The 19927-nt window shown below is 46.2% G+C and overlaps 1 protein-coding gene across 1 annotated transcript in view; it reads left to right on the top strand.

The window, feature by feature from the left end:
- The window catches only part of LAMC1 (laminin subunit gamma 1), a 66231-nt gene extending 47222 nt beyond the window's left edge, over window positions 1-19009 (top strand). The window contains exons 6-28 of the mRNA XM_069023757.1: window positions 1695-1812; window positions 1912-2010; window positions 2116-2252; window positions 3097-3219; window positions 3307-3496; window positions 3690-3802; window positions 5090-5311; window positions 5392-5580; window positions 6909-7154; window positions 7445-7598; window positions 8037-8179; window positions 8883-9061; window positions 9214-9370; window positions 11656-11861; window positions 12253-12332; window positions 12691-12828; window positions 13016-13160; window positions 13488-13637; window positions 14034-14148; window positions 14498-14697; window positions 14919-15077; window positions 15576-15675; window positions 16068-19009. Coding sequence (XP_068879858.1) covers window positions 1695-1812; window positions 1912-2010; window positions 2116-2252; window positions 3097-3219; window positions 3307-3496; window positions 3690-3802; window positions 5090-5311; window positions 5392-5580; window positions 6909-7154; window positions 7445-7598; window positions 8037-8179; window positions 8883-9061; window positions 9214-9370; window positions 11656-11861; window positions 12253-12332; window positions 12691-12828; window positions 13016-13160; window positions 13488-13637; window positions 14034-14148; window positions 14498-14697; window positions 14919-15077; window positions 15576-15675; window positions 16068-16324 — 3620 coding nt within the window. The 3' untranslated portion in view covers window positions 16325-19009. The remainder of the gene's footprint in view (window positions 1-1694; window positions 1813-1911; window positions 2011-2115; window positions 2253-3096; window positions 3220-3306; window positions 3497-3689; window positions 3803-5089; window positions 5312-5391; window positions 5581-6908; window positions 7155-7444; window positions 7599-8036; window positions 8180-8882; window positions 9062-9213; window positions 9371-11655; window positions 11862-12252; window positions 12333-12690; window positions 12829-13015; window positions 13161-13487; window positions 13638-14033; window positions 14149-14497; window positions 14698-14918; window positions 15078-15575; window positions 15676-16067) is intronic.
- The last annotated feature ends 918 nt before the right edge of the window (window positions 19010-19927 follow it).

Raw genomic sequence — 19927 nt, 5'->3', positions numbered from 1 at the left:
TAAAGGACTCATTTGAATTGTTAATAATGAAGATGATATGAGTAGGTATTTCTGGAAGTTGTTCATGCTGAGAAATTGTAGTGAACTTCAGCTGTTGCATCAGTTTCTCCTACCAAGTATCCAAGCACTATAAATAGAAACCAGTGAAACATTAAACACAAAAGGGGGTGGGGTGAGATAAAGTAAACTCAAAATATGTAGTTAAATTCCTTTTTAAAAAACGGGGAGGGGGGTAATTCTGGCAGGAGAATAAATCTTTTGTCGTGAAGGGAACCACTTAACCTGTAAGGAGTGATCCCATAACTACACCAGCTCACAGCAAGTAAGGGAGAAGGAGTGAAAAGGGTTAACACATAGTAAGATATGACATGAGGTTTCAAAAGAGTAACTGGAATAAGTCATTGCTTGTAGCATGCCCTAAAAGCAGCCAGGGAGAAGTCTGCCAGGGTGCATCTCCTATCTAATTTGGTCAGGGAGTCATTCAGTTGTGAAGTTTTTGACCAATAAAGGCCTTTCTTCTTCTGACTGCTCTCCTGGGTCCTTGTGTCAGACCTTATTTTAAGAGGGGTGAGGGTTGGTGTCTGCTGAGACAGTCGAGAAGATCCAGGGAGGTGACTTCTCAGGTCTTTAAAATGGCTTTCAAAGGTTTTTATAACTTAGCCATTAACTTGTATGCCATGACACACTGACACCCAGGGTGTATTTGAATCTCCTGGATATGTTTGGGTTGTTATTTTTTGTCCAAGTACTCTTTTTTCCTAAGTAATCCTAAGTGGGACTGCAAAGGGGATTTGAACTTTGGCTGTATATGGTAAAGGTTTTGTGAGTTCTTCTGTCCCATCCAGCCTAATCATCTTTACTCTTCACTTTGCTATAATCTTCTGGTGTGGATTGAAGTGGAAACTATTCTGCTATAAAGCAACTATTTCTGTATATTAAAATATTTTTCTTCTCTAGCTAACTCTTACAGTGCTGGCAGCTCCAAGGCTGCCAGCCGCATGGATGTTTGTGGGAATGCATTTTGTCCACTATGGATTAAAGAAACCTGTTACTGCTTGTAGTGGTTTGGTGCAAAATACTCATTACTGCTTTTTGTGCAAGACCACTTGAACGGAGCAGTACTGAGAAAGGTGTCCTTCCAAAAATGGGGGTTTTGCTCAAGAGTTTACTAGGATTCATAGCGGCACCTGCAGCCTTGCTCCAAGGAGGCAGTTTAGTCTTGAAATGCAACTTAGGAATCAAGGAAGCAAGTTGGAGTGTGAAAGGGAGAGGTCAGGGAAAGGGGAGATGGCAATTAGGGGGAACACAAGGGATTCAGGGAGTAAAATCTTGGAAATTACATATTGCAGAGTAAAACAGATATGGAATTGGAGGCATGCAAATGTAGCACTGAGGATGAAGCAGGAGAAGGCAATTTGAAGTTTAAAAATATTTTATATATAAAAAGGTTGGTTGGTAGGAATAAAAGGCTGAATATAGTTTGGGAAGACTTGATAACAATTCATCTGTCTAGACCTGCCAGGGGAAAAATCCCTGTGAACTAGAGGCAGTCTTTAGATAAGCTGTCACTCATCAGCTTGAGGCTGTGCTTCCTGCTTTCTTTTTCCTTATTTCTTGCCTGTGTTATAAAGTTTGAATGGATGATGGAACCATATATGTGTGTGCTGAGGTGCCTTTCCCCGCTGTCCCCACAGGCTCCCTCAGCACTCAGTGCGACAGCTACGGCCAGTGCAGCTGCAAACCTGGTGTGATGGGGGAAAAGTGTGACCGGTGCCAGCCAGGGTTCCACTCCCTCTCCGAAGCTGGGTGCAGGTAAGGAGGATTGCAGCTCTCTAAAAGGAAGACTAGACTTTCTGTAAAGCTTTCTTTATGTGGCTCTTACTGAACTAACCTCTCTCCTGATTCTCCCAGGTCTTGTTCTTGCAATGCTGCTGGCAGCACAGGGGAATGCAACGTCGAGACAGGGCGGTGTGCGTGCAAGGACAACGTGGAAGGATTCCACTGTGAGAGGTGAATTTTTCTTCCTGTGGCTTTGTTTCAAGAATGAAAGACATTCGAGTGAGGATCTGGGGTTAAGCATCAGGGAAATTAATTCTCTTTCCTTCACATCTTCAGATGCAAACCTGGATTTTTCCATCTGGATTCTTCTAATCCAAGAGGCTGTACCCCCTGCTTCTGTTTTGGACACTCTTCAGTCTGCACCAATGCTGTGGGCTACAGTATCCATAGCATCACCTCCAACTTCGAGTTTGGTAAAATTGAGCTTTCTTTTGTATCTCAGGTTGGGCTGTAGACTCTAGTCAGAAGCGATTCAAAAAAACCCAACTCCTTCCTTTCTGTGCAAGACCACAAACCTTGGGCAGGCAGGTCTAGGATCCCTCTTTTGGAAATGTTGAAGCTACGTGGAGCTTCCATGTCTGCAGCTTGTTTGTTCGGATTGAGGGGGAAGGAATTCACAGCTCTGGCCTCGGGCACGCAGTTATTGTACACCGTGCAGGTGCAAGTGGGAATTGCAAATAGAAACGTTTTCTAGCCTGAGAGGTGTGCTGACAAAGCAGAATTTCCTCAGTTCTGGAACCAAATCAGGACCTTCGGATTGAGAGGATCAAAATCTCTTTAGATTTGGGGTTTACATGGCTCTGAATAAAACACAGTTGTGTTTCCAGTGAGTCTGTAAGCCAAGGAAAAACCTGTTTTATTCATGCAGTCAGTTTCCTGTGTATGCATGTTTTCATGCTGCGTACTCTGAAAAGAACATCTTGTAAATTAAAATTCCGCTGGAGAACAGTTTGCACAAAGGCTGCAACTCTTAAGTCATAGGGCACTGCAGGTTTTCCTATCTCTGCTTAAGCTCTTTAGAAAAGAAGGTTTTGGACAAGTAGTCATCATAGGGTTCAAAGTTCAGTCAGCACTTGAGTTAGGGGCTTAAATTGGAAAGATGGTGTTTACTATCTGAATTCTCTGCACAGCTGCTTTCTGCAGCCTGTCAGTGCCCATGCACATTAGATTAACTAAGACATGAACAGTGTGACATGAGAAGTGTGTGCAAATCTCCATATTCCAAGGGTGTTGATTCTTGCCTGTCTGATTCTTCAGGAGAGGACGAGTGGCGTGCTGAGCAGCGTGATGGCTCGGAAATCTTGCTCCAGTGGAGTGCCGAGACCCAGGATATCTCTGTTATCTCGGACACCTACTTCCCCATGTACTTTGTTGCACCACGTAGGTCATTCTAAAATCATGGCTTTCTGTGCTGTTTGTGCCCTTGGTGTTCTGTCCTCTAACTGTAAGGATTTCTTCCCCTTTCAGGCAAGTTCTTGGGCAACCAGGTTTTGAGTTACGGGCAAAACCTGACCTTCTCCTTCCACGTGGACAGGCGGGATACGCGCCTCTCTGCAGAGGACCTGGTGCTGGAAGGGGCTGGGCTGAGAGTGTCGGTGCCACTCATTGCCCAGGGCAACTCCTACCCCAGTGAGAATGTGCAGACCTACACCTTCAGGTATGGTGGGAGCAGCTGGCACCTGGCCTGAGCTGCCTTTGGCCTCTGAGCTCTTGTGAAAACAGAGATCATTAAGTTTAAGCTTATGTGGATGATGTTGCAATAGCACGGTGCTGTTGTGAAGGGAACTTTGAGAGGTTGCAGCTGTTAGCAGCTGAAAGCTGTGCTAATGATGCATGGCTCTTCTCCCCAGGCTCCATGAGGCTGCAGATTACCCGTGGAGGCCTGCTCTTACAGCATTTGAGTTCCAAAAACTTCTCCACAACTTGACTTCCATCAAGATCCGTGGGACATACAGTGAGAGAAGTAAGTCACTGAGTAGAACGTCACAGAAGAGGGGGCAAACTCATTTGTCTAGTGCTTGGGGTTGCTTCATTGTAGGGCCCAGCCATAAATAGCTGTGGCAGCTTATTTGGCAAAGCTTGTGCCAATGGCTTTTCATCTGGCCTTTCTGTGTAGCATCTTCTCCCAGGCCTCCTGAAGAGGATATGGGAAAGAAAAATGTCTTTGAATGTCTGGAAGCTGAACGCTTATCAGCTGCTGATTCCTTGCTCTAAACATGGGAATTTTGCTTTGTTGTATAGCCACTGTCCTCCAATTGGTAAAAATACATAGTGCAGGGTCCTGAAGGACACAGTAGGATGTAGGAAGTTTACAGCACTTGGCTTTAAGTTTCACTACATTAGGAATGGTTACATCCGTCCTCTTTCTGCGTCTTGCCTTGACATGCAGATGGGAAGGACAAGGTCCCTAAAGTGCTGCCTGTGTAGAACCTGAGTGAAAGTTCCTCATAATGAAGATCTATTAAAATGGGCATGAATTAGAATATGTCCTTAGGTATTTCTGTGATGAAGAATTTTTGCAGAAAGATGCAAAGGATGGATTTGCATTTGGGAAAGGTGGGAAAACTGCAAGTGTTTTTAGAGGGGTGGCCCATAATGAGGAATGTGGGGTTGTGAAAAGGAAGAGAAGAAAGGTGTGGAGCAAACCATCCCTGCGTGCTGTAACCACTGCTAGCGTGTGGGAGCTGGGGCTCTGCTCAGTGCACTGGAGCTGCTGCATGATACAAACACATAAGTTAAAAGCCAGTTATGTTATGTCTGGGCTCTGTTTCACTCCAGGGAAGGGGCTGGGACTATAGGAGGGAAGTGCTGAAATGCCAGAGGAAGGAATGGCTTTAGAGGAATAGTTGAAGAGTTTGTCCTGAGGCGTGGTTTGCAGACGGTGTATTAAAATTGCTGGAGACAAGGTCTGTTCTGTCTTGAAAGCCAGGACTTGGTTTTGGTATTTGATTTGAAAATGGAAACACGTAAAATGTAACTTAATTTTAATTGACTGTACGTGCTCACCTGCTGTTCTCAGATTCTCCTCTGTATTGTCATTCTCATCTTTCCTGTCCTGCTTGTTCCCTTGGTGAGCTCTAGTGCATCTTTTCTCATCTCTCTAAACCTTCCTGGAGGGTTTTGCATCTTGATTCACCTTACCAACTGCAAGCAACCACCTGTCTGTCACTTGTACCGTTCAGCTGTGTTTGGGGAGGCGGTGATGATAGCCTTTGTGGTTACAAAGAGTTTGCCACTTGATGCTTTCTAGGTGCTGGTCACTTGGATGATGTCACTATCACAAGTGCTCGTCCTGGACCCGGTGTGCCCGTGGCCTGGGTGGAGAGCTGCTCATGTCCAGTGGGATATGAGGGACAGTTCTGTGAGCGCTGCACCTCTGGGTACTGGCGAGAGACCCCAAACCTCGGACCCTACAGCCCCTGCGTGCCTTGCACGTGCAATGGGCACAGCGAGACGTGTGATCCTGAGACAGGTAAGAGGGAGCAGCAGGAGGGTGGTTCTTCCTTTCTGGGTTGGACAATGAAGCAAAACTCATATCCCTCTCTATTCCAGGCATGTGCAATTGCAGAGATAACACGGCAGGGACTCACTGTGAGAAGTGCAGCGATGGGTATTACGGTGATGCCACGGCTGGCACAGCCTCAGACTGCCAGCCTTGCCCATGCCCAGGCATCTCGAGCTGTGCCATTGTGCCCCGCACCAAGGAGGTTGTGTGCACCAGCTGCCAGGCTGGCACTACAGGTGTGTTCCTACAGAAAACATCTTTTTCTACATGCACATGGTTGTGGAAATGTGTCTCTTGCTAGTTCTTGTTCTCTGATCCACAATGAATAGGTCTGAAAGCTGCTGTGTCTTCTGGTTCAAATCCTTATCCCTTCCTCAGCCCTATTTTCTCTCCTGTGTGAGGTATTTCATGCCTGTTTCTTGAGAACAAAAGGCTTGATCTGCAAATTCTGACCATTTCTGTGCTGTATAGGAGAGCCATGCTGCCTTCTAATAGAGCTCTGATGATGGCATGGTGTTGGGCAGAAAGTAGATTTGAAAGAGCCAGGAAGGCAGGTCAGACTGAAATAAAATTAAAAGGTGCAGTTTGCCAGCAAGTGAGGCACTACAGGATGCTTCCCAGGAAGAGCAGGAAGGCTGCAGTGACTCACAAACACTGCCCAAAAAAATACAAGATCAAACTAGTGCTCAGCAATGTTAAGGAGAAATATGTGAACAGATACAGATCTTTTTATCTCAGCAATAAGCGGTGAAGTCCAAGTATGTAGCTGAGTTGTTAAGCAGAAGCTTTTGGTCTGTTTGCAAACAGCAAGGAAGCCATAGGATGGTTGGCAGCCTTCATGCTTCTCTGCTGATTTTATGCTTTGCATGGCAGAATCCAAAGTACAGAACACCTGTAAATTCTTGTGCTTATGAAAGCCTCTGACCAAGCACAGAAGCAGCTTGTGGGGATTCCTGTGGGTGCCACTGTGTTGGGAACCAAAGCAGAGTCCAGGGCCCAGGTTCCCTTCAGCTCAGGTGTCCATAGCAACTGAGCTTTCTTGTAGCTATGTGATTGCAGAAGAGTTCCTCCTTTCTCCCACCACCTTTTTGGGATGTGAGGAAAAAGGAGGTTTTTATGTGGAAGAACTGCCTAAGAAATGGAGCTCATAACTGGCTGGGGAGGTCAGATCCGCAATAAGTATAGGAAGCTGCTGAATCAGATTCTTCAGTGGCTGCCTGTGGAGGTTTGGCAGGTCTCATTGGCAGTGGAGCTTCCTGGAGCAGTGATGCCCCACAGATCTCTACCTATTTGGATTCTTAAATTAACAACAAATTGCAGCAAATAGGCTTGGTTTAAAGGGATAGGAGAGGAAGGAAGAGTGGAAATAATTCATAATGCAAAGTTCCAGTGAAAAAACAGCTTGACTACAGAGATTAGGAGGGATTTGTGTCTGGCCCCAACAGAAGGATGAAAGGGAAGAAGCTGGAGGGTTTACTTTTCAGAAGGGACTGCAAAGAGGATCCATGTGAGATGGCAGCAAAGGGCTTTTTGCTGCAGCACCCATGTCTGTGTTGTGTCCCAGGAAAGAGGTGTGAGCTGTGTGATGATGCCTATTTCGGAGACCCACTGGGCAAAAATGGTGCTGTGAGGCCCTGCCGCCTGTGCCAGTGCAACGACAACATCGACCCCAACGCCGTGGGCAACTGCGACCGCCAGACTGGCGAGTGCCTCAAGTGCATCTACAACACCGCTGGCTTCTACTGTGACCGCTGCAAGGATGGCTTCTTTGGGAACCCCCTGGCCCCCGACCCTGCCGACAAGTGCAGAGGTGAGACTTGCCTCTTCTTGCATTTAAAAATGGTTTTGTCCCTAAGAGCTTCTGTTAGGCTGTTGCTTGTCCCCGTCAGCAGCAATGTGTGGCTTTAGCCTGGTTTGGTGGTTCTAGTTTGCTAAAATCCTTGTGTTTGTGGGCACTTAGTGCCATCAAAGCAAAAGCATTGTGTGATGCAGGGGCTGGGTGGCCATGTGGTTTGGATCTAGGCCCATTAGGGTAAGTACCAACACCACAAGGGATTTCTAACTTTGTGCATGTCTCTCCATACCTTTTTATTTTTGCAGCTTGTCACTGCAATCCTTACGGCACCGTGAATCAGCAGACAATCTGCAGTCAAGTGACTGGGCAGTGTGAGTGCTTGTCTCACGTCAGTGGGAGGGACTGCAGTGCTTGTGAGCCTGGATTCTTCAACCTCCAGAGTGGACGTGGCTGTGAGAGGTGAGGCTTGCCTTGGCTTGGGGCAGAGAGACCCTGGTTTTGGAGGGTCTGTGCTTACATTGTGCAGGAGTGTGATGTTTGTCACAAGTGACAGGTATGCCTCAGTGCTGCTGTGGGTGGGGAAGAGCAGTAGTCAGGGAGCAGCTACTAAGGCTGTACAAAAAGCCTGACTTATAAATAGCTTTATAAAGAGCTCTAAATCAGGGTTTTAAATAGAAAACTGCTTCATGACTTTGTGACTGTAGCAGGGGCTTGTGGGTTCCTTTTTTAGTGCAAGCGGCAAGTGACCTTGCATAGTTCAAAAGCTCAGTGCCTTGCCTGCTGCATCTGCACAGCAAGAAAAGCGACTTTGGGAAATGTTGAGCTGCGCTCTTCAGAGAGGGACTTGCGCGATGTGTCCCTTCTGTGTCACATCTGATGTGTGCGTGCCTCCCCCAGGTGCAACTGCCACGCACTGGGCTCCACCAACGGGCAGTGTGACATCCGAACAGGGCAGTGCGAGTGCCAGCCAGGTGTCACCGGTCAGCACTGTGACAGATGTGAGGGCAACCACTTTGGCTTTGGCTCTGAAGGCTGTAAACGTAAGTCTTGAGGGGTGAGAGCAAGGCAGATGGGAAGAATGTTGCACACCCAGCATTGCCTTTGCTTTCCTTCTCCCTCTGGGAAGGTATTTTGTCACCTTGCTCCTCATCACAGCAGAAGTTGGCACTTTATGTCCACACTGTGTGTGATGAAATTTGATTTCTGTACTATAGCTTATCCCCTTCTTCTTTTGTTACCTTTTTCTTGTCTGACTTACTAGATATCCAACCTAATAGATACCTACTTCTCCTTGGTGTAAATACATTCTCTGCATCTTGGCCTCCAACAACCCTGTTTCTTAATGTGTTCCTGCACAGCTACTCTGTAGATGGCCTCATTATACAGCTTCTGTCTTGAGGAGCAGCTGATCTTGTAAACATGATTGCAAAGAAGGATGATCCAAACTTTCCTCTTTGATACTCCTGCCTGTAAAGAGCAGGAGAACTAACTGCAGTTGGTTACAATGAAATGGGGTAGAATGATGCTTTGTGGGAGAGGTAATAGCAACATTGAGTGCACACAGTGAATGTTGGATCCTGCTTGTGAGTAGAAGCACTGCAATCAGAATTAAGGTCCAGCTGTGGGTTTGTGCCCCACAGCTCTTGCAGATGTTTTAGGGTATTAAGGATATCCTCTTATCCTGTGAGTTTTAGGGTATTTCTGCCTCTTCTGCAGTCTGATTGAGGTTTAACTTCCCTGCAGCCTGTGACTGTGATCCTGAGGGCTCACGGTCCCTGCAGTGCCAGGAGAACGGCCACTGCGAGTGCAAGGAAGGCTTTGTGGGGAGCCGCTGCGACCAGTGTGAGGAGAACTATTTCTACAACCGCTCATGGCCGGGCTGTCAGGAGTGTCCAGCCTGTTACAGATTAGTGAAAGATAAGGTAAGGCCACAAACACTGCTGTTGGCAGCACTGGAGACGGTGGCATGTGTCTGCTTGTGCAGTATCCTGGCCCGTGGCTGTTGGCGGTTGCTGAAAGCAGAGGCTCAAGGTGCTTTGCTGTGTCATAGCTGTGCTCTGTCCCTCTCCTGTAGGTGGTGGAGCAACGTCAAAGGCTGTGGGAGTTGGAAAATCTTATAGCAAATCTGGGTACCAGAGAAGAAACTGTAACTGATGAAGCCTTTGAAGAGAGATTGAAGCAAGCAGAAAGAGAAGTTATGGAGTTGCTCCATGAAGCACAAAAGAGCAAAGGTGAGTTGACCTGATCAGATATGGACTAACTAAATGAGTTTTTTGCCTGATGTTCCTGTTCCCTTTGGAGACAGCGTGTTTTATTTCAAGCCAGTGCTGTGCTCCAGGATTGACACCTATTTCAGGCAGCACTGAATGCTATTATCAAAACAACAGTGCCTGTGCTGTTATCCATGCTGTTCTACCAGTGGTCTCTGTTGTACATGGAAGCAAAGATCTGCCTCTAGCTGTGTATGGATGCAAGTGTTTTACATTACCCTCTTCTCTGGATGGAAAGGAGGGTTTTATTTGTTAAACAAGCAGAAAACTTTCAGGTATACTTACTATGCTTTAAATTTGCTCAGACATCTTGGGATCAAATTGTTCTTACTGGGATATCATCAGCAATCAGAATGAAGGCTTCAAAATCCTGATGGCAAACATAATTATCCCACCATAAAGTGTAGAATGTTCTGAAGAGTGCTGTTTTTTCTGTTAAACTCTGCTTCAAATTGATTCTTGTATTGTCACCCCTACCACAGGATGTCTGTGAGAAGGATGTTTCTCATGACTGTAACAGTGGTTTGTCCTTAGGGTCTCTTTAATGTATAAGATGATGCATGTTTTGGCAAAGAGAATCTTGAAGAAGACTATTCTCTTTGCAGTAAAATATGTTCCCCTGGGAGCTGGTTCAGTGATTTCAGACCACTTTGGGAAAATTTGTCCCCTTTGTGTGAAGCTGGGAGAAGGCTAACATGCATCTAATGCTGGCATTTGCTTGGGAAGATTCCTGCCAGTGAGAATGGTCGCTTAAGCTTTTCTCAGCTTTAGCTGAGGTTGATTTACACTGCCTGCTTGGCATCTGTGCCTAGATAATAGTCCTATGTAAGGGTGGGGATTGGAGAAAGATGAGGGAATGGATTCGGTTTTGTGGTGGAATTTCTGATCTCTCTTTCCACGTCGCGAATCATAGAATCATTTAATTTGGAAAGACTGTTAAGATCAAGTCCAACTGTTCCCTACCTCCCAGCACTGCCAAGGCCACCACTAACCCATGTCCCCAAGCGCCACATCCACACAGCTTTTAGGATCCCTCCAGGGGTGGTGATTTCATCATTTCCCTAGACAGCCTGTGCCAGGGCTGGACAGCCCTTTCAGTGAAGAATTTTTTCCCAAAACTTTCCCAGGCACAGCTTGAGGCTGTTTCTTCTCATCCCGTCCCTGTTCCCTGGGAGCAGAGCCTGATCCCCCTGGGAGCACTGTCCTGTCAGGGAGTTGTGGAGAGCCAGAAGGTCCCTCCTGAGCCTCCTTTTCTCCAGGCTCAACCCCTCCTAGCTCCTTCAGCTGCTCCTCACCAGACTTGTGCTCCAGACCCTTCCCCAGCTCCAGGTTCTTCTCTTACTAAGAGGGCAAGGTAAATGCAAAAAAAACTACCCTTGCAAAAATCTGTGCACATCTCTAGGAGTTATTTCTGGTTTTCTGTGGTAGTATGTTTTTGAAATGTGTCAAATGTTCATGTTCAATACTTAAGATGTGCTGCAAGGTATTTGAGAAAAATCTTAATTTTGGAGTTCTGCAGGCTTCGGCTTGCACTTTAATTCTTGGTAACACTCTCAGCTTTTCAAAAGGAACTGCCTTGATTGTGAGGCACATACCTGTGCTGTGATGCCTCCATTATTAAGATGCTGTTGTGGGGAATTACCTGGTGGTCCAAAAATTTGAGGAAGTTTGGGTGCCTTGTAAGTCCTACATATGAGAGAACCAAGGCTCTATCCTGCTGGCTTTTGTCAGTCCTTTGGTTTGGGGGGAGTTTGGAGTGGGTTTGCTATTCCACACAGCTCCTAGCTGTTCCCTATGGAGTTCCCTGTGCCTTTCTTCAGAGTAGCCATTCTTGCTCTGAGTGTGGAAAAATGTGCATCTGCACTATTCCTCAGTTTCTGCTTAATTTCTAGGAGTTAAGCTAAAGAGAATGCACAAAACCCATTGAGGAGCAGCTCCATAGTCATTTTAAGTCAGTGAGACAGGTAAAAAACATGATTCTGAACACAAAATCCCCCATCAGAGTCAGTTCCAACACCCAGTGGGATTGTCTTATTACTAGTTAATGGCTTTGCATTTCTCCTGTTTGGTGCACATTCTGATTATGACTTTGATCTCAAGCGAAGTGACTTGTGAAATGGCTTGCTGTTCCCTTTCAGTAGGGGATTAACCTACCAACACAGTGCCTGCAGTGGTAAGCTGCTGCTCCAGCTTCTCTTCCTGCTCTGATTAATTTTGCTTCCTCTCTTTTCTGTTGTGTGTTTCAGATGTGGATCAGGGCCTCATGGATCATCTGAAAGACATCAACAGCACCTTAGTGAGTCAGCTCAACAGGCTGAGGATCATCCAGAGCACAGTGCGGGACACGGAGAACCTGGCGGAGCAGGCCCGGGTGCGGGTGGAGGACACCGAGGACCTGATCAGCTTGGCTTCTGATATGCTGGAGAAGGCCAAGGTGGCAGCTGACAACGTGGTGAGTGTGCTGCTGAGATCCCACTCAGCTGGGAGAGGGTGAGGGCCTTTCCTTTGGTGCCTCTGGTGTGTTTCTCCACTTGCTCTCTCCCTTATACAGCAAATTTGCATCAAGGTCATGGGAAATCAGTGAAGAAAGTTTGCCACTGTCTGTCACAAATTGTATCTCAGCCCAAACCAACATAAAAAGTCCTAAATAAATATTAGCACTGTTGTTTTTCAAGGGATAACCAGTGGTGGAAACTGCATGGGCTTAAGAAAAACATATAGAGAATGAGAAGTAGGTTAGACACATCTCTAAGCATTTAGATCATGACAATAAATATTTAAAGCAAAGATGAAGAAAAGATGAAAAAAGAGCCTTAAGGGTTTGTTTTTTCTTTCTTTTCCAGTCCATTACACCTCCAGAGCAAAGCGGGGACCCCAACAACATGACTCTGTTGGCAGAAGAGGCCCGTAAGCTGGCAGAAAGGTAGGCTGTGGCAAGACACACTCAGTGTGGACTAGGTCAGGGCCCTGCTCTTCCCTACAAGGGGGAAGCAGAATTCAGTTTGCTGGATATCAGACACACACCCTTTGCAGTGTAAGAGACTGGTGCTGTGGGATGATGGCTGTGTAGCACTGATGGCAAAGATTAAGCATGTGGATGACAGAAGTGGCAACCATCTTCCATTGCAAATGTTTCAGCATGTCCCATATGTAAATCTGGGGGGGGAGGGGGGAAGGAAGGAAGGAAGGAAAAGTAAGAGAGAATATAATCGAAAAATGAGGATAAAAACTATTGGCTGACAAATCTAATGGCATTATTTTTCTTCTGTCATCTTGTCCAGGCACAAAAAGGAAGCTGATGAGATTGTTCGCACAGCCAAGGCTGCAAATGATACTTCCATGAAAGCATATCAACTGCTGCTGAAGACCCTGGCTGGAGAAAACCAAACTGCAATTGATATTGATGAGCTCAACCAGAAGTGAGTCAGTAACAGAAAACTGTTTTTATTTCCTGACTTTAGAGCAGTGCTTAAAACTAAGACAACCCTCTGTATGCTTTGGATTGTACAGGAGGTGATTTTCAATTTCTTAGCCTCACTACTCTCTTACTAAGTTCAGTTCTACAAAAAATACTGTAACATAACTGGATCCTTGGGGATTTTTTAGGTACAATCAAGCAAGGAATATTTCTCAAGACCTAGAGAAACAGGCCAACAAGGTGCTTGCGGAGGCAGAGGAAGCTGGAAACAGAGCCCTGCAGATCTACGCTAATCTCACCAGCCTGCCTAATGTGGATTCCACAGGGCTAGAGGTACATGTGGGCACCATTGTGCAGTACTTCCTGAAGATTGCTGGTTTGCTGGAGTGCCTTACATGTTCTCTGCATAAGAATGGTTTGTGAGTTTTTTGTCCATCCAGGCATAATCCAGTTTTTATGCAATTCCAACATTTATGCAGGAGATTTAAATGCAGAAAACCACCTACATAAACCCCACTTCCCTCAGTCTCTGAAAGACAAAAATCTGAGTGAAATGTTTGCCAAACATCTTGGCTTGAATGTAGAAGTGCAAAAATTTACCACCTGCTCAGGAATTCTTTAACATTCAGGAATCTGTGTGTGTGTGATTTCCACCTGCAGAATGAAGCAAATAAGATCAAGAAGGAAGCGGAGGAACTGGATCAACTAATTGCCAGGAAGCTAAAAGATTATGAGGATTTGAGAGAAGATATGAAGGGAAAGGAGCTAGAAGTAAAGAACCTCTTGGAGAAAGGGAAGACAGAGCAGCAGGTCAGTTCCACTTTGTGCAGGCTTTTGTTCCCCAAGAAAAAAAAAAAACAAGGAAGACAAGTAACTGGCCAGATGTGAAAGATCTCATCTCATTCAGTCTTAGTATTACTTATTGATTATGAGAATGCTGAAGAATGGCCCCAGAAAGGAGATGCAGAAAGCTGTTAAAAGCAGCGGCTTTGAGGCTGTATGGGAAAATAGGCGATGTTTGTCAGATGTGGTGTCAACTTTGTATTCAGAACAGTATTCCCAAAGTACATACACTCACCTGGTCTCAGAGGAAGCACTGCTTTCTGGATGGCATTGTTGTTTGAAGCTGAGCAGTGCTTTTTCATACACCAACACGATTGTTCTTCAGAAAGTGAGAATACATTGATACATGTCATGTCTCCTCAGACTGCAGACCAGCTCTTGGCTCGAGCAGATGCAGCAAAAGCCCTGGCAGAAGAAGCTGCTCGGAAGGGCAATGGCACACTACAGGAGGCCAATACCATTCTCAGCAACCTGAAAGGTAAAGAGAGAGGAAGCACTTGGAGTGAATCCTTCAATTCCAGTGTGACAAGTCATTTGGCAGTAGGATATTCTGGTTAAAGAGGCCCTGCTATTGCCCTTACCCTGAGTATTGGGTGTGTTCTTTTGGTTTGTTTTTCTTTAAAGAAAAAGTATAAGTGTTTTCAGGGACTGGAAATTTCCTTTTAACTTCCTTATTTAGCATCAGAAGATGTGCAATAGGGAGAGCTGACCCCAGTTTGCTCTTGATCCCTCCAGTGTGAGGGCAGCAAAGCCTTGGGTAGCTTGATCAAAGGAGCATCTCAAGGCTCTTCTGGAGCACGTGATAAGGATCTGCTTTGCCCCCTTAGACTTTGACAAGCGGGTAAACGATAACAAGACGGCAGCTGAGGAGGCACTGAAGAAGATCCCTGCCATCAGCCAGACCATTGCAGAGGCCAACAACAAGACACGCCAAGCAGAGCTGGCGCTGGGCAATGCTGCTGCTGATGCCCGCGAGGCCAAGGCCAGAGCAGATGATGCTGAGAAAATCGCCAGCTCCGTTCAGAAGGTGAGTCTGCTGCAGCTCTCTCCCTCTGAGATACTGTTGTGTGATTGCATAAACTCCTGTTCCAGCATTTCCTGGTGAGCCCCGTGTGCTCTCTGCTGTATTCCCCACTGTGAATGCAAAATGTGGCAAGATAGGAAATCAGTGCATTTTGATGAGAAGGATTGAAGGAAGTTCTGCACTTTCACCACCTTTTTCCATTCTCTCCTACCTGTTGGCTGCAGAGTGCTGCTGCTACCAGAGCCGAAACTGACAAGACCTTTGCTGACGTGACGGGACTGGCCAGGCAAGTGGATGGCATGATGAAGCAGCTGCAGGATGCAGAAAAAGAGCTGAAGCGGAAGCAGGCAGATGCTGAGCAGGATATGAAGATGGCAGGCGAGGTAAGTACTGCTGGCAGGTGACAGCAGTGGCTATGAACTGCCTTCTCCCTGCTGTCCTGGCAATGAAGGCTTTCCTCCTGCTCTCCTCTTGCAAAGATGGTGCTGGGTCCAGCCAGTATTCTGACTCTTCCAAGTTTTAAGTGGGACTGAAAAGGAGACAAGTTCTGGTGCATTATCATAGGCTCCCTGCTGGAATTTGAGAGCTACTTTTCCTTTTACTTTAACTAAAACCTGACTGTATCCCTATTGATTCTATCCTGGCTTTTATTGCAAAATCCTGGTTGGTGTTCAGGGATCCCCATCCTGAAATATTCAGAAAACCGATTACTTGAAGATTGTCAGTCTTCTCCCCAGCCCTGTGATAAAGATCTTTGTGCAGGATTGTTACCCTGGAGTGAGGAGGCAGTGATGCGGTGACTAACTGCAGAGGAGAGGCAACAGTTTTGTAATCCCTACACCTTTTTTGTGCTCTCACTTATGTTTTTTTATATCCTGCAGGCCTCACAGGCTGCCCAGGAGGCAGAAGACAATGCAAGAAAAGCTAAGAACTCTGTGAACAGCCTACTCATTGTCATTAATGATCTGTTGGATCAACTAGGTAGGACTGTCTTTAATGTGCTCTATGCCTTTGAGTGTTTTCCTGATGTGTGCTGGCTTTCCTGCCAGTGTTGCATGAGAAACCAGATGGATCTGTAGACCTCTTGAAATGGGATTTGTGTGGTTTTGGCAAGGGCTTTGAGTTTTTTTCTTTCCCGAGTAGCCTCAGAGCTTGTTGTGCAATGTTCATTGTTGGTTTTCTGCAAACTGAAGACTTCTTGAGGCAGTGGAGATCTCACCCATATGGTCGGTCCTGTTTCAGATGCTGTCTCTAATACAGAGATGGCCCGATGGCGGTCTGTGTGTCTGTGGTGCTGTGGCCTCAGCCATGTGAGCACCTAGGGGTGTCAAAGGTGTTTTAACGCACTTCACTATTTGCTTCTGGCTTTTCAGGGCAACTGGAGACGGTGGATTTGAACAAACTGAATGAAATTGAAGGTATCCTGAACAGTGCCAAAGATCAGATGAAAGATAGTGACCTGGACCAGAAAGTGTCTTTCCTTGAGAGAGAAGCCAAGAAGCAAGACGATGCGATACAGGCCTACAACAGGGACATTGAAGAGATCCTGAAGGACATTAGCAACCTGGAAGACATCAGGAAGACCTTGCCATCTGGCTGTTTCAACACCCCGTCCATTGAGAAACCCTAAGGGTGCGCCGGGGGTGGGGGGAATTGCCCTGGTTAGCGGTGGTTCGGCCATGGAGTGCCTTAACACACATTACCTTCTCCAAATCCCCAACTCTTCGCTGCTTGCAGCCACTGTTTTCTTTCCAAATCAGGATAAGTTGAAAGGTTTTTTTGTTTTGTTTTTTTTTGTTTTGTTGGTTTGGTTTTTTTTTTTTTTTTGGTTTGTTTTTTTTTTGAAAAGCAAATTAAATATCCGTCTTTGGGCATCAAAGGGGTTTTTTTATATAGATGGTTTTCCTGAGCACTCCACCTTTGCCCCTTCCTCAGACACAGTTTCCTTTTGATTAGTGCAAGGATGAGAGATGCTCTGGACTCTTTATACTGTGGTTCAGAAATAACCATGAGCTGTATACAGCAAGGCAAAACTAACCCAACTTTCTCTCCTGTCTTCTCCCTTTGACTGTAAAATCTCAGTCCTGGAGCTCTTTGTCCCTATGAAGGAAGGGGATGGCTACCAAAGTATTACTGTGATGGCCAGTATAGCTGCACTCAATTCAGATTGTTCTTCCCAACTTCTAACCCTGTGAGTTTATTTTTTTCATCATTACCTAGTGGCCAATCCAACAGTGTTGGTAGCCTTTGACAAAATAGCTGAAGCCTCTTTCTGAAATGCTTTCTGTGATGATGCATTGCTCTGAGAAAAAGGCAGCCTCTGATTGGAGCTCTTTGGGAAGATGGGATACTGGTGGAGTAGTGGGTCTTGCCAGCCCCACTCCTGTTCTGTGGAGAAGTTTTGGGTCCAGTCTGAAAGCTGCTACCTGCTGGGTAGTCCAGACTGCCAGAGTGTGGAAGTTACGAGCTGCATTCCCATCTGTTGCTACTGAATTTGCAGAGGATCTGGTTTTCTGGGCTCGGAATGTCTGACTGACAGATGAGCTTGTTGAAGCAGGACGAGTCTTGCTGAAGAGGAGAGCTGCCATCCGGAGAGCTCCAACAGCTGCACTGCCCCCCCTGCTGAATGTCTTTAGGTGGGGGAAGGAAGGGGGCACATGAGTGGAAATGGAAAGGTCTTTCTTTCTCCCCATCTTTTTCCTGAAGGAGGACAGCAACATTTTTATCTCTCCTGCCATTGCTCTGGCATTTTGCCTGTTTTAAAGCTGGCAGGAAGAGCTGGAATTTCCTGGTGCCCTCCTTTCTTTTTGCCTCCAGATCTCCCCGTCACCGTAAAGCTACCACAGCACAGGGACCTCAGGCCAGGCTCAGGTGGCAGCTCTGCCTTTCACATCACTCCCACCTCCTCCGCACAGGCTTCCTCCCCAGGCAGTGCTCACTGGTGCTGGGTGGGAGTGGCGGGGAGCCCTTTGCTCCGAGACATCCTCTGCAGCTTCCTCCTTGCCTCCAGCCTGGCATCTCTCCCCCCTTTCCCTGAGATCCAGTATATATCTATCCTTAAACACTATGCAACTTTGTACGTTTGCGTAGCGGGGAAGAAATTATTATCTGATACACACTGGTGCTATTAATTATTTCAAATTTATATTTTTTGTGTGAATGTGATTTTTTTTTCCATTTTTTAAAATCATGATTATAGTGTGAGGAAGTCTCTTGTGTGTGTGTATGTGTGTGTAAATATACTCAGCCGTATTTCCAGAGTGGCACAGCCTGGTCTCCTCTGTGTGCTTTCCCCTGTAGCCATCGGGGCACGTGCACCGTGTATCCCTTCTCTCCATATCATTCCCTTAAAACTTGGGATTTCTCCTCACTGGGCTCCTGCTTGCTTCCCTCTACTGTATCCCCAGCACCCATCCATAACCACTTTGCCTGTTGGGTGGATGTTTTCCAGCCCTGCCTCCAAAGGCAGCCCTGCCCCATGGTGCCTGCAGTGCCCTGTTCTGTGTCCCTTGTCCCCTGCCGTGCTGTGCCAGGAGTGGGACAGGGGCTGTGGCTTTGCAGCTGGGCTGTGAGGAGCTGTAGCACTGTTGGGAGACCGGAGGCAGCACTGAGGTGGTCAGAGAGCTGCATTTGGGGACATCTTGATACCACTGTGCAAGGCAGGAGGCTTGGTGCAGACAGTGCTGCTGGGTAGGGGGTGTTCCCAGCAGACTCTGCATTGCTCTTGTATCCCTTCCCTTAATGATTGTGGGATTTCCTTCCTGCCTGGAAACCCCCCTGGAGGAGAGCTCCCTGTGCCTGCATGCATAGGGACATTGGGTTGCTCTGGGAAGATGGCTGTGACCATGTCACCTCTGCCAAGGCTGTGAGAAGAGCAGATGTGAAGATGCGTGCATGCCCTGGCTGACCTCAGGCCTAAGGTTTCCTTCTTTCTTCTCCTGTTTTTTTTTTTCTCTCTTAAGCTGTTTTTAACAGAATTTTATTTTTAAATAAAAAAAAATCTTTATAAACGATCTCTTAATCAGTACTGCATTACAGCCATTATTCATTGTATAATGTCCAGTTATTTCTTTACGTAATGTGATGATGTGACAGCTGCTGGTGGAGTGCTGGGTGTCACGGATGACACGTGACATTCCTTCATCACCTTATTCCTGACTGTGGTCCCCTCAGTATGTGCCTTCACTCCAGCTTTTTTTGCCTTAATCTGTGGTCTTGCTGTCTGGGCCGGTGAACAAAATGCAACACTTGCAGTTTTTATGTATAAAACAGTATTTCTTATTTATAATAAAGTCTGAATATTTGTAACCCTCTATACCTGGGCATTCTTTTGAGTACTACTTTATTTTTGTTGGTGAGGTATTGATGGGGATGTGTCTCAGTTGCAAGATTCACCTCTTGCTCCTTAGACAACCTGGTTTGGTATGGGAAAAATGAAGAAGAAACTCAGAAGTGCATGTGGTGGGATACAGATGACAAGGATGATGGTTTTTCCTTGTGTCCACTGCTCCACTGCCATGATGGATTTTAAGCTGCTGGTTTTCCAGGACTTAAAAACATACTGTGTTGTTGGTGCTGATACTATTGGAGTGGCATTGTCTTCCTGGAAAGCCCTGAGGAACTGGGGGGAGTTTATTTACAGTAAGGGTAAACTCCTTTTTACTAAACAGGTGGAAAAGGATGGGGCTCCTGGGAAAAGAAAACAAAAACCCTGAATAAAGAAGCTGAAATTACTGAGAACTGCCACAAATCTGGGTGCGCTGTGTTGTTCCTGGGTCCTGTCTCCCAGCGCCTGGGATAAATCTTACTCCTGAATTAAGCAAATTTTTAAGGAAAGATTGCAGTGATAAGAGACTAGGCGGTTCTGCATTCACACTTGTCTTACAGCTCCAGCTGGATTTGTTATTTTTCTCAGCAGAGGAAAACGCACAGGTCTTACTAACTTGCATCAGAGCTAATCCCATCTCAGCTGGTAAATTCTTACTATTTTTGCATCTCAGTTTGTGTACTTTCAACCTTTCATTCTTCAGTAGTCACTAATGAATTTGTTTTCTAAAATACCTCTGTTTTTCTTGCCAATGTTTTTGTGGAGCAAATCCCAGTTGGTAAAATCTGGCTGAGGTTTCAGCTGGAGTGTGGTGAGCAGTCAGGGAGCAGAGAATTGGATGGTGGGATGGTTCTAACTTTGCATGGGCTGTAGGTTGACATGGAGCCTCTTAGCATTTTGAGGCTA

Source organism: Aphelocoma coerulescens, chromosome 8 (assembly GCF_041296385.1).
Source record: "Aphelocoma coerulescens isolate FSJ_1873_10779 chromosome 8, UR_Acoe_1.0, whole genome shotgun sequence".
Classification (NCBI taxonomy): domain Eukaryota; kingdom Metazoa; phylum Chordata; class Aves; order Passeriformes; family Corvidae; genus Aphelocoma; species Aphelocoma coerulescens.
The sequence above is the reverse complement of the archived record's forward strand: the minus strand, read 5'-3'. Positions and strand labels throughout refer to the sequence as shown.